The sequence below is a fragment of the Hyalella azteca genome, unplaced genomic scaffold (genome assembly GCF_000764305.2).
Source record: "Hyalella azteca isolate HAZT.00-mixed unplaced genomic scaffold, Hazt_2.0.2 contig100, whole genome shotgun sequence".
Lineage (NCBI taxonomy): Eukaryota > Metazoa > Arthropoda > Malacostraca > Amphipoda > Hyalellidae > Hyalella > Hyalella azteca.
Window position 1 is genome coordinate 45211 of NW_025930461.1, and position 13592 is coordinate 58802.

At 43.9% G+C, this 13592-nt stretch overlaps 1 protein-coding gene across 1 annotated transcript; it reads right to left on the reverse strand.

Annotated features, from left to right (window-relative positions):
- Positions 1-1341: 1341 nt before the first annotated feature.
- Positions 1342-9483, reverse strand: LOC108669667 (glycerol-3-phosphate dehydrogenase, mitochondrial; the record flags this gene model as incomplete). Its single annotated transcript, XM_047881262.1, is given in 8 exon segments — positions 1342-1618; positions 2404-2502; positions 3146-3414; positions 4627-4719; positions 6291-6477; positions 7904-8013; positions 8503-9053; positions 9356-9483. Coding segments are annotated over 8 exon segments (1560 nt in total), but the record flags the coding sequence as incomplete, so codon positions are not given.
- Positions 9484-13592: the final 4109 nt, after the last annotated feature.

Consider the following 13592-nt stretch of genomic DNA (forward strand, 5'->3'; position numbering starts at 1 on the left):
AAAGCATCAATAAAATGTATATTTCCCTCCTCTACAAGATAAATATACACTATAAAACAATGGCTAGTAAGAACCAAGACGCAAGTTCTAAATATTCCCCTTCGCTAGGAGAATCACATCGAATATATTCATATACAACACCTACTATCCATACACAATGTAAAGAACAGTTTTAGGATTGCACTTGATCCCCCAAACGGAATCGGGTCTCATTTATTAATACGAAAAACAAGGTCCCTTACAAATGCAAAGAAAATTCAAAAATCTTCACACATCCTAAAACCACTGTTTTTGAAACTGACGAATTTGTGAAACCTTTGAAATTATTTTTAGAATAGTTGTAAGTATAAATGATCGAGTTGTATCTCAACAACTGTGAGTCTGTCACAAAATCTTAATTGTTCCAAAAAATGAACAAAATCTAAAATAATGTATAGAAGCAATCGGCATCCACTTCTCCTGCATCCCATAGCCCCCTAGACACCCCTATAGCTTCAACGATTCTCCTGCATCCCATTGCCCCCTAGACACCCCTATAGCTTCAACGATTATCCTGCATCCCATTGCCCCCTAGACACCCCTAAAGCCCCAACGATTCTCCTGCATCCCACAGCCCCTAGACACCCTTACATAAAAGTTGGGTTGCCTAGACTATGCCCCAACCGCATTTTCACTTTTCTCTATTTTTTCTATTTGTCCTTCTCTTTACAGACCGCCCCGAACCAACTCGCCGGCAAGGCCACCATCTCAACCAGATATCTCAGAAAATATTCAGAATGTCTGAACGGATGTATAACAGAGTATATTCTCGAGTACTATAACACACTCTATTTAGCCAAAATTCAAAATTCTACACAAGACTTAGAGATCGCTTTGATATCGACATCATACGCGGGATTACAGCAGCACCTCATAACTTTGATGCAACAGACATTTCAAAAATAACTGAAATGCCTTGAAAAATCATATGGTAGCTTAATTAACCCAACAGGAAGTTTTCTTTTTCGAACACAATCGCACGCAGACCAAAGTTAAAAACAACAATTAGAATTCGGCTGAAATAATGGGAAAGAGAACATGCTTTAGTATTATATCTCTTGCATAAGACATCATATAGATAACCCTGTATATCAAGAACACGTCGTTATCATGAAGACATTGAATACTAGTTAACTACATCATCCGTAAGAGAAGTAAGAGTTGTCTCGTCTAAACAGCGACTCATTTTTAGCGCATTTTCTGATTTATGGAAAAAAAGGCGCCATTGGGCTCGTCATGTCCGTCCGTCCGTCCGTGACTTCACGTTTTCGTCGACGAGAAAATGCGCTCTCTGTAACTCGCTGCAGTGAGTACTGAGTTATAATTTTTCCTTTACGTGGGTCATCCTAACCCACTTTCGCCCATATCAGCCCTATGTTCGCTATTTTCTCGAGCTTCACAAAAGTAGGTCACTATTTGTTCAATAACCCATTCAATGTCATGAGTGTAGCTAAGTTTAGACTCCACCTCCACTGCGTTCAACAGAAATAACACTCTTGGTGGCGTGTTCCTCCGCCATCTGCGCCAGCTGTGCGAAGCGGGAGTGAGAGATCGAACCGCTCTTGAGGGCCGCCATCATCTGAGAACAAATAGTCTACGATAACATCATCAATATATTTGGTACATAGATTATCTCAAAATATTTTGTACCTACATAGATTATATCAATTTATTTGGTACATAGATTATCTCAAAATATTAGGTACCTACATAGATTATCTCAAAGTATTTGGTACATAGATTATCTCAAAATATTAGGTACATAGATTATCTCAAAGTATTTGGTACATAGATTATTTCAATATATTTGGTACACAGATTATCTCAATATACTTGGTACATAGATTATCTCAATATATTTGGTACATAGATTATCCGATTAGATAAATAGGAAAGAAAATTGTCAACGTCTAGATATCAAAAGATAAAAGCAATGCAAACAAATCTATATGAAATGATCAGTGATTCATAGCCAACAACTAAGCTGAAACAAATCTATATGAAATGATCGGTGATTCATAGCCAACAACTAAGCTGCTAAGTATGCAGCCTAATTACCGACTTTGCTTTGTTCACTGCGAATTGTGACCATTTTTTTGAGTGACATTCACTAGGAATTTTGCGTGACATTCACTAGGAAATATTCGGGACATTCACTAGGGAATTTCATTTACACAATACTCGCGAGTGAAATTTGTCAAAGTTTCAGATACAAAATATCAAGTCAATGGAATCATCGCCCGACGGTCAGAAAGCATTAACTACCAGCCTTAGCTCCAGCCTCCTGATAATGGAGTACTTAATAATGAACCATATGGTCATGTAGAAGCCCTGTAAAAAAGACGGCCAATAAATAAAACATACCTGAAGATATTCCTCGAGTTCGACTTGCCCGTTGAGATTAAGATCGATTTCTTTTAAAATCTCGTGTAGCTTTTCGCCCGGTACATCTTGGCCTCGTACCTTTAAAAGAAATACAGAAGACGCGGCTCAGCAAGATATTTATTACACTCAAAACCAAATAAATCAAATAAATACCTCATACATCGAGGTATGAGTTTCGAAATTTTAAATTAAAATAGGTTCTAATTACAGCAGCCGGTAGCTATCGATGTAATTTAAGCTGGTATTACGTTATGAATCGCAGTTCACATGAACGAATTATATTAAAAATCAATCATGCTGTAAAAAGATATTAATCAAATTAAAAGCAGACCAACGGTGAGACAAATTCGTTCACACACAAGAACAATAGCACTTTTTTTTATAAATGAGAAAATGCGCTAAAAAGCGGAGGCGACGTCTCTTCATATCTGCTAGTTGGCAGGTATTAGGCAATCGTGTGGCTCTTCACGAATGACTTTTGTACGAGTCGGAATACATCAAGGGATTTGCAGAGGCCTTGACTGACAAGATCGTAGTCGCGATTCGAGAAAAATCGGCCTATAGGGGACGTGCCGATAACCTAACCTTACCTTATCTAACCCAACGTTACCTAACCTAACCCAACGTCACCTAACCTAACCCAACGTCACCTAACCCAACGTTACCTAACCTAGCTCAACGTTACCTAACCCAACCTAGCGTTACCTACTCTTAGTCTTACCTCGAGTGATCTGCGCAGGTCGTTGAGGGAGATGTATCCTTTTTTGTCGGTGTCGAGGGAGTTGAAGCGCTTAGCATTCAGGAAGGCCAATCGCAGCCTGCGTGCGATGATGTCCACGGCGGTGACCGCGTACTCCCGGCACGCGTAGCGAACCTCGGCATCGATGTATGGGAATCCGCTGTGGAGCCGCCGCCCCACTGTGCAGCACAGAGGGCTCTCAAGAGACACCTTTTTCCTTAATATTATTAACGTATCGAAGTCCCATGCTATAGGTTAGACGGTTTACGATTCATACCAAACCCATCAGTATGTGCGGTCGCAAGCAGCAACTCAGTGACCCATGGCGTCAAGCGAGAACATACCTAGCTTTCGTCAACTCATGAAAACTGATCGTTCAGCCTCATTAAACTTTCCTCCTTGTTAAGATTTGCTCAAATACTTCAGTCGAAAATCATTTTTAAAAATTAAAAAAAAAAAAACCTTGAGCAACATGTACAGAATCGCTTAATGCATTTCCAACGCACCTACTGGCCACCACTAGCCGTCACAACTCACCGATGGACCCAGGATGGCCAGTTACCACTCACCGACTGGCCGCCATTAGCCGTCACAACTCACCGATGGACCCACGATGGCCAGTTACCACTCACCTACTGGCCACCACTAGCCGTCACAACTCACCGATGGACCCTCGATGGCCAGTTACCACTCACCCACTGGCCACCATACTGTCAAGAGAAGCTGTCACGCGCGACCATTCCCGTCTGAGGTGCGCGGTACAATCAAGTTCATTCCCGCGCGGAATTCGCTTCGGTCGCCAAACTTTAGGGTTCACTTTCTATTTTATTTATTTATTCGCTCATAGTCATCTAAATACTTGGCTATGAAATAACTTTTCATCATCACTTAAATTCCGCTTACTTGACACCAAAATTTTTTATGCATTGTCGGGGAGTCAAACGTGATGCAGTATGACACGTGTATGTTACTCTACACAAAAAAGTCATTCCTCACAAAAAATGTCAAAGGATTCTTCAAAACCATTTATTTAAATAACGGAACACAGATTAAAAATTTAAAATTTCGATGAGGGTTCTCAAAAAAATCCTCTGTGTAGATCTGTCGACTTATCGAAGCGAATTATGCACCAGGTTTCGTAAAATGCACGCGGCATCTCGCTTGGCCACTGCACTGGTCGCTCGCGTATCGTAGATACGCAAAGCGCTTAAGTGGGTTGCCAACATGCGCCAATTATCCGAGTTATTATGACCTCGTGTAATATTTGGCACAATGCGCCAAGTCTCACCAGTGGCCGCGAGGTAACAAGGCAGCAAGTCTCACCTGACGCCGTGAGGTAACAAGGCAGCAAGTCTCACCTGTCGCCGCGAGGTAACAAGGCAGCAAGTCTCACCAGTCGCTGCGAGGTAACAAGGCAGCAAGTCTCACCAATCGCCGTGAAGTAACAAGGCAGCAAGTCTCACCAGAGATGTACATCGTGGGAGTCCAGGTATGGGCGCCCTCCAGCAGCAGCCCGTCGGTCTGGGACGTGGTGTGTAGAGGCTCCAGCCCGCAGTCTGAACAACATATTACTCAGATTCAGAACCACACATTACATAGGTTTAGAATTACACATCACTCAGATTCAGAACTACGCATTACTCAGATTTAGAACCGTACATTACTCAGATTCAGAACTACACATTACTCAAATTCAGAACCATACATTACTCCAAATTCACAACCACACATCACACTGATTCACAACCACACATTACTCAGATTCAAAACCACACATTACTCCAAATTCACAACCACACATTACTCCAAATTCACAACCACACATTACTCCAAATTCACAACCACACTTTACTCAGATTCAGAACCATACATTACACAGATTCAGAACCACATATTACTCAAGATTCAGAACCACACATTACTCAGATTCAGACAGAAAGCAGGTTTAATCATATCTAGCTTTGCTCCATTTCAGATATAAAATAACATCAGGAATAGTGAGCTACAGTCACAGACATGCTCCATTTAATCATGTTCAGCTTTGCTCCATTTTAGATATAAAATAACGTCAGGAATAGCGAGCTCCAGCCACAGACATGCTCCTGTCTCTTATACACATCTAGATGTGTATAAGAGACAGCTACGAAGGTAAATTTCAGTGGCGCGCATAAATGTGAGCCGTTGACCCCTAGTCGACACGATCGATGGGCGATTGAGAACAAAGCTTTACGTAAAAATCAAATCGATTGTAGGGCAAATCTCGGCACCGACGTTTACTTTAGTTAGACTTAACATGCTATCGAGCAAGGCTGCTCGAGCTGCTTTCAGCGAACTATAGGTAAATTATCCTGGTTTTAGACGAGTACGAAAGTATTGTATTTAAAAGCTGGGAAAGCTTCAAATATGCAATTTGTAGAACCAAGACCATCAGGTTATCAGTTACAGAAGTCATTTACCAAATCAGATCAGTCTTGGTGTTAGTATTTCTCACAGACGCTACACTAAAATAATTGAAGCCGGTAAAAGTTTTGTCATAAAAAAATAAAAGTCGCGGAGTAATGAATCTTTTCAATTGATTCTTTTCAATCTTCGTGAAAGACTTGTTGTAATAACCTGAAGGTAACAAGCCAAACGAACAAGGTCGCAAAATAATGAGTAAGGCGGAGTAATATGGACAACGCAGGCCATTGAATGAAGAGCGACATGTTTTCAGCTAAAGGACATCCAGAAAAATGTGAACCTTTAGAAGTTAGTTCCAACTTTTTGTCATAATTGAAAGAGATGAGGAGGAAAGTCTTCAGTTTCCATGGTTCTATAAAATGGAAATTTTNCCTCAGCATGGATGTAGTTCTCGACCTCCCGCAAGGGTTCTCACTTACCTATCCTTCTCGTGTTTCTCTCCCACCTCTCCTACTATAGTACTCACCTACCTCACTCGCAGTGGTTCTCACTCACCTAGCCTTCTGTGGTTCTCTCCCACCGATCCAACCAAAGTACTTACCTACCTCACTCGTAGTGGTTCTCACTCACCTAGCCTTCTCGTTTTTCTCTCCCACCTCACCTACTTAAGTACCCACCTACCTCTCGTATTAAAGTACTCACCTACCTCACTCGTAGGGGTTCTCACTCACCTCGACGTCAGGACTGAGGTAGTTCTTGACTTCCTGCAGAATAAACTGGATGTCATCCTCTGTAGGTGCGGGGTTCGGGGTGACGGTGCAGGGGGTGTCAGTTGTGCCGGCGATGGTGCGGCCCTCCCACGGCAGGAAGAAAATCACGCGCCCGTCCGACGTGTTCGGGTCCAGCAACCCCATCTGTTCATCCAGAGTATGGTAGTTAACCCAGTTAACTCTTTACCGCCGTAAGTTACCCTCCGGGAACATAACTTTAAAATTAACCCTCTACCGCCGTATGTCACTCTCCGGGAACATAACTTTAAAGTTAACCCTCTACCGCCGTATGTCACTCTCCGGGAACATAACTTTAAAGTTAACCCTCTACCGCCGTATGTCACTCTCCGGGAACATAACATTAAAGTTAACCCTCTACCGCCGTATGTCACTCTCCGGGAACATAAATTTCAACTTAAATTATACGTAAACTATTGAGTGTAGCAACCTGGGACGTTTGTACGCAACAGAGAACATTTTAAAGTTGTCGTATGTGGCGGCAACCATCAGTGCAAGTCATTTTGCGCTCACTAGCAGCGTATCCTTTTTGGGAAGTAGGCTCGTGACAACATTGGTCCGGTTACTCGTGTCAGGCGATAGAGGGTTTAAAGTTCAATCATTTATAGGAGTGCTTTCATGGCATAGCTGAAGCTGACGACACTCGACAGTTACTGGTGAGTTTAAGACATGTAAATTGGCTAATACACGCTGCATTAATTGCATTAACCAAATATAAACTAACAGTGACTTAAGCTATCAGGTCATAATATAAAATTTGTTTTGACGAAAGTTACTATATTAGCCGACAAAGAAGAGTCTAGATCTAGCCTCACCGCCGGTCACCTACATTCGCAAAATACGACGTCGTCAAACAACTTGGAACAATTTAGTGGCTGAAATAATGCGAAGTAAGACAAAGTTCGACCGGTAAAAATAGTGTTGGATTTTCAGGGTTGGAAACTAACATAAATTAACAATGTCAAGGTTCAAGAGAAACTAAACATGAAACAACATTTGACACTTGAAATAATAAAAAAATTTCATCAGCAGTCGATACAAAACCTAAAATATTACACGATGCAACAAAATAGCAAGCATCTCTGCTGGCATGATGAAGAATTTAAGGGGAGTATATCAAGTACACCGTTAGAAAAATTACCGTTAAATGGTATTACCGGCGTTTCAGTGGCCGGTCGGTAAGTGAAAAGAAACACCGTGTCACCATTTTTATTCTAATTTAACACAAGAAATCCGTAAAACATCTGATAAAAACGGCGAAACAGTTTACTTTCACGGGACGGCCGGTCACTAGAACGCCAGTGGGACCATTTTTTCTAACAGTGTAGTCGGGCAGGGTTATGTTTGTGAGCACTTGAGCCCCAACCCTGGACCCCTCACCTGCTCAGGGGAGTAGTAGTCGGGCAGGGTTATGTGGATCCCCATGGACGGGGCACACTGAGCCCCAACCCTGGACCCCTCACCTGCTCTGGGGAGTAGTAGTCGGGCAGGGTTATGTGGACCCCATGGACGGGGCACACTCAACACTGAGCCCCAACCCTGAACCCCTCACCTGCTCAGGGGAGTAGTAGTCGGGCAGGGTTATGTGGACCCCCATGGACGGAGCGCAGATGGTCTTCAGGGTCGCGTCGTCCATCTGGCGCAGTTCGTCCGTAAAGGGTCCTGGACATCAGTGAATTTTACGCGCGGGGCCGTAAAATCGGCGTAAACGCTTCAAAATTGAGAAAAAATGCATGCGTCTGTGCTAAGCATGAAACATGCATCACAATAAGGACGCAGCCAAACGTGGAATTGAATGTAGCGAATATAGGCATTCAATTATTCGCCGCAGGATATAGTCTAGAAACGATTCCAAACCACTGTCCGTTGAAATGATTTCAAAACAGATTTTAGATCTGTGTACTAGTCAAGAAAAGCACAAGAATGGACTGCTACAGGCCTATCCAGGCCTATTTTTTAACGCCGAAGATACTACCTATATTATACTAAACTATCCTATACTATACTAGAACTAGTTTCCGGTGCGTTTATTTGAGAATATTTGACAAGAAATGCATCTTACCACTAAACTATCCTATACTATACTATACTATACTAGAACTATTTGTCGGTGCGTTTATTTGAGAATATTTGACAATAAACACATCTTACCTGTGGCATTGATGACACATTTGGCCCTGACATCGAACTCCCTGCCTGAGGTCTCGTCACGACATCGTGCGCCACAGATCTTCTCATCTGTCGAGCCGTCGGGGTTCACGACGGACTTCTTCAGGAGCTTCACGACAGACGTGTAGTTGGTGGTGATGGCCCCCAACCTCGTGGCCGTGAGGGCGATGGATAAATTCATCCTAGCATCGTTGTGTTGGCCATCGTAGTAAACAATTGCGCCCACAAGCTTGTCGCTTTTAAGCATAGGGAATAATTCAAGAGCCTTTGCTTTGGAAATAGCATACGATGATTTGACGCACTTGCTGCCTGCGACCAAGTCGTACATTTTAATGCCGGCCCAAAAATACGGCAGCTGCCACCATTTATACACGGGCAACATAATGGGCAGCGGGTACGATAAATGCGGAGCGATGTCCAGTAAATTGGCGCGTTCGTGTAAAGCTTCCTTGACCATCTTGTATTGCTCAAGATCAAGACCCAGGATGGCTTTCTGTAGGTACCGCACTCCACCGTGGATAAGCTTTGTTGACCTGCAAAGTAAAATAATTAAGTTATAGCGAGTTATACATGATGTGTTATATATGACGTGCTATACATAACGTGCAATACATGACGTGCTATACATGACGAGAGCTATACATGACGTGCTATACATGACGAGAGCTATACATGACGTGCTATACATGACGAGAGCTATACATGACGTACTATACATGACGAGAGCTATACATGACGAGAGCTATAAGTGACGAGAGCATCTAAGTCCTCACCTGGAGGACGTGCCGGAGGAGAAGTCCTCACCTGGAGGACGTGCCGGAGGAGAAGTCCTCACCTGGAGGACGTGCCGGAGGAGAAGTCCTCGCGCTCGACCAAGGCAGTTCTAAGGCCCCGGGACGCGGCGTCCAGAGCGCACCCGCAGCCCGTCGCGCCGCCGCCCACCACCAGCACGTCGAACTCCTCCTGATGACCGAATTAAAATTAAATATATTAGGTGAATTTGTGTCTAAAACATAGAAAAACAAGTCAAATAGTCATAAAACGAGTCAAATTGTCATAAAACAAGTCAAATTGTCATAAAATAAGTCAAATATCTTCTGTGAACAAGTCACGAAAAGTTCAAGAACCGGCGACAGTTCACATCAACCACTGGGCAGGGTGGCCCAGTGGTTTACAGTTCAGAGTACCAAGATTGGCGCAGAGAGGCGCGGGTTCGATCCCAGCTCTGTGCGCCAGTTTCTGGTCAGAATCGGCAAGGAGGCCGGGCGGTTAAGTATAGCAGAATTGTAGCAGTGAGTTGTGAGTTCGAGACCGCAAAATGCTGTGAATGTTCTGCAATGTTAAGAATCGGCGACAGGCCTACGGCCTAATAACGCTGAAACCGCTATTATTATTATTATTATCAGGCCTACTCTTCAGCGCTGACATCACTATGTTATGTTATCACTATGTTATATCAAACATATCTTAGTTTCCACGCATACATTTTGACGTCATCGAACGCCCGTCTTTATATACCTAGACTGTTCAGCAGACAAAGAGCGTGAAGAAACAACATTAGAGGCTACGTTCTGCTCCATAGAATATTAATCTTCTTTGTTCACTTTGTATCAAAAGACGTGTAAGAAACTCGAGTCATAACCGTCAGCCTCCGCGCATACTGTTAAAGGGCCAAGCGGTTGCCAGTTGTTATAAGCCAGGCGGCTGTCAGTTGTTATAGAGCCAGGAGGCTGTCAGTTGTTACATAGTCTGCACAGTTGCAAATGAACCGGAACAAGACATGTAACTTACCTGCTCATATTAGTAGCACTTCTCACTCTTCACTGTGGGAGGGAGGGAAGAAGGCGTTCAGAAAAATGAGGTTTCTGCACCGTGCTATGAAATGAACGCAGTCACGAAATTCACTAAAAAAACTGAAAAAGCCACGTCACCCCGCTAGACGTTTTATTTATTCGTACTTTTATTCCGCCGTTGCAGCGTTCGATGTAAAAATACTGTCATGCGAAAGAAGAACTTATTAGGAAAAAAAGTATCTGTGCGACTTAAGAATATTGTAGCGACTTAACCAGTCACTGCTCGGTAGGTGGTGTGTGGTTGACTGCGTTCATTGCCTAGCATTCTGCGGTTGCATGATAAACAATGCATTCTAATTACACAAAATAATGCATTCAAATTACAAAAAAATAATGCATTCTGAAAATCCAGGAGTGTAATGACTAAGGCAGAGTGATGACTAGGTCGGAGAAATGACTGGGATAGAACGATGGCTGGGACGGAGTGACGGCTGGTAAGGAGCGATGGCTGAGACAGAGCAAAGGCTGGGGCTTAGCGATATCAGAGACAGAGCTATGGCTGAGACAAAGCAATGGCTGGGACGGAGCAATATCAGAGACAGAGCAATGACTGAGACAGAGCTATGGCTGAGACAGAGCCTGTCTCTTATACACATCTAGATGTGTATAAGAGACAGGTTATAGAGCCAGGCGGCTGTCAGTTGTTATAGAGCCAGGAGGCTGTCAGTTGTTATAGAGCCAGGCGGCTGTCAGTTGTTACAGAGCCAGGCGGCTGTCAGTTGTTACAGAGCCAGGCAGCTGTCAGTTGTTATAGAGCCAGACAGCTGTCAGTTGTTATAGAGCCAGGCAGCTGTCAGTTGTTATAGAACCTGGGCTGTCAGTTGTTATAGAGCCAGGCAGCTGTCAGTTGTTATATAATCAGGCAGCTGCCAGTTGTTATAGAGCCAGGAGGTTGTCAGTTGTTATAGAGCCTCGCGGCTGTCAGTTGTTATAGAGCCAGGCAGCTGTCAGTTGTTATAGAGCCAGGGGCTGTCAGTTGTTATAGAGCCAGGCGGCTGTCAGTTGTTACAGAGCCAGGCGGCTGTCAGTTGTTATAGAGCCAGGCAGCTGTCAGTTGTTATAGAGCCAGGCGGCTGTCAGTTGTTATAGAGCCAGGCGGCTGTCAGTTGTTATAGAGCCAGGGAGCTGTCAGTTGTTATAGAGCCAGGGAGCTGTCAGTTGTTATAGAGCCAGGCGGCTGTCAGTTGTTATATAGTCTGCACAGTTGCAAATGAACCGGAACAAGACATGTAACTTACCTGCTCATATTAGTAGCACTTCTCACTCTTCACTGTGGGAGGGAGGGAAGAAGGCGTTCAGAAAAATGAGGTTTCTGCACCGTGCTATGAAATGAACGCAGTCACGAAATTCACTAAAAAAACTGAAAAAGCCACGTCACCCCGCTAGACGTTTTATTTATTCGTACTTTTATTCCGCCGTTGCAGCGTTCGATGTAAAAATACTGTCATGCGAAAGAAGAACTTATTAGGAAAAAAAGTATCTGTGCGACTCATGAATATTGTAGCAACTTAATTAAACAGTCACTGCTCGGCAGGTAAGTAGCGACTTAACCAGTCACTTCTCGGTAGGTGGTGTGTGGTTGACTGCGTTCATTGCCTAGCACGGTGCAGTTGCATGGTCATTTTTACACAAAATAATGCATTCTGAAAATCCAGGAGTGTAATGACTAAGACAGAACGATGACTGGGTCAGAGAAATTACTGGGACAGAACAGTGGCTGGGACAGAACGATGGCTGGGACGCAACAGTGACTGGGACGGAGCGACGGCTGGGACAAAGCAAAGGCTGGGGCTTAGCGATGGCTGAGACGGAGCAAAGGCTGAGACTGAGCAATATCAGAGACAGAGCAATGGCTGAGACAAAGCAAAGGCCTGTCTCTTATACACATCTAGATGTGTATAAGAGACAGGACAGCAAGTCTCACCAGTCGCCGTGAGGTAACAATGCAGCAAGTCTCACCAGTCGCTGCGAGGTAACAAGGCAGCAAGTCTCACCAGTCGCTGCGAGGTAACAAGGCAGCAAGTCTCACCAATCGCCGTGAAGTAACAAGGCAGCAAGTCTCACCAGTCGCTGCGAGGTAACAATGCAGCAAGTCTCATCTGTCGCCGTGAAGTAACAATGCAACAAGTCTCACCTGACGCCGCGAGGTAACAAGGCAGCAAGTCTCACCAGTCGCCGCGAGGTAACAAGGCAGCAAGTCTCACCAGTCGCCGCGAGGTAACAAGGCAGCAAGTCTCACCTGTCGCCGCGAGGTAACAAGGCAGCAAGTCTCACCTGTCGCCGCGAGGTAACAAGACAGCAAGTCTCACCAGTCGCCGTGAGGTAACAATGCAGCAAGTCTCACCAGTCGCTGCGAGGTAACAATGCAGCAAGTCTCACCAGTCGCTGCGAGGTAACAAGGCAGCAAGTCTCACCTGACGTCGCGAGGTAACAAGGCAGCAAGTCTCACCAGTCGCTGCGACCAGTCGAGGACGTGGTTTTATCAAACCTTAGTTTACGAGTACATTTTTTAACATATAGTATAGATTATAGACACTATATATACCCAACACTGTACGATTGCACCGACGATTATCTCGCACATCAATACAGATCATCAAAACAGATTGGGCCACATCAGGGTGACCAAATGTAGGATATCTACAATATGATAGTTATGGGCTGGAGACTCGTTTTCAAATTCCGATCAAAATCTGCAAGGTGGCTAGGAGGCTACAAGGCTGTCAGCTACAAGCCAACATAACATAACATAACATAACATAACATAACATAGTGATGTCGGCTCTGAAGTGTAGGCCTGATGTGGCCTGTCGCCGATTCTTTCCTTTTCGTGCCTTGTTCATAGATCTAAACTCGAGTCATTTGACCGGATCTTTTCATGACTGGCGATAGTTTGAAGTAGCTACTAGACTTCCACCGGGTTCGATAAGGAGCTAGGCATTTCATGGCTGACACCTAAGAAGATAACATGCACTGAACAATTATATTATTAATTTTTAGTAGTACGAGCGCGAAATAAGAAATAAAACATCCGAGAAAAAAATCTTTGGATTATAGAGGGACTTACTTTTTCTTGATTAACTACCCTTTTACATGATAATTTTTACCAACTTCGGTAAAAAAAAACAATCGTATTACTGTTTCGGTAACGTCCGGGGTACTTCAATGAGCATTTTTGTCCGAACATTCAAAAGAAGGCCAATCAAAAGGAAGAGTCAC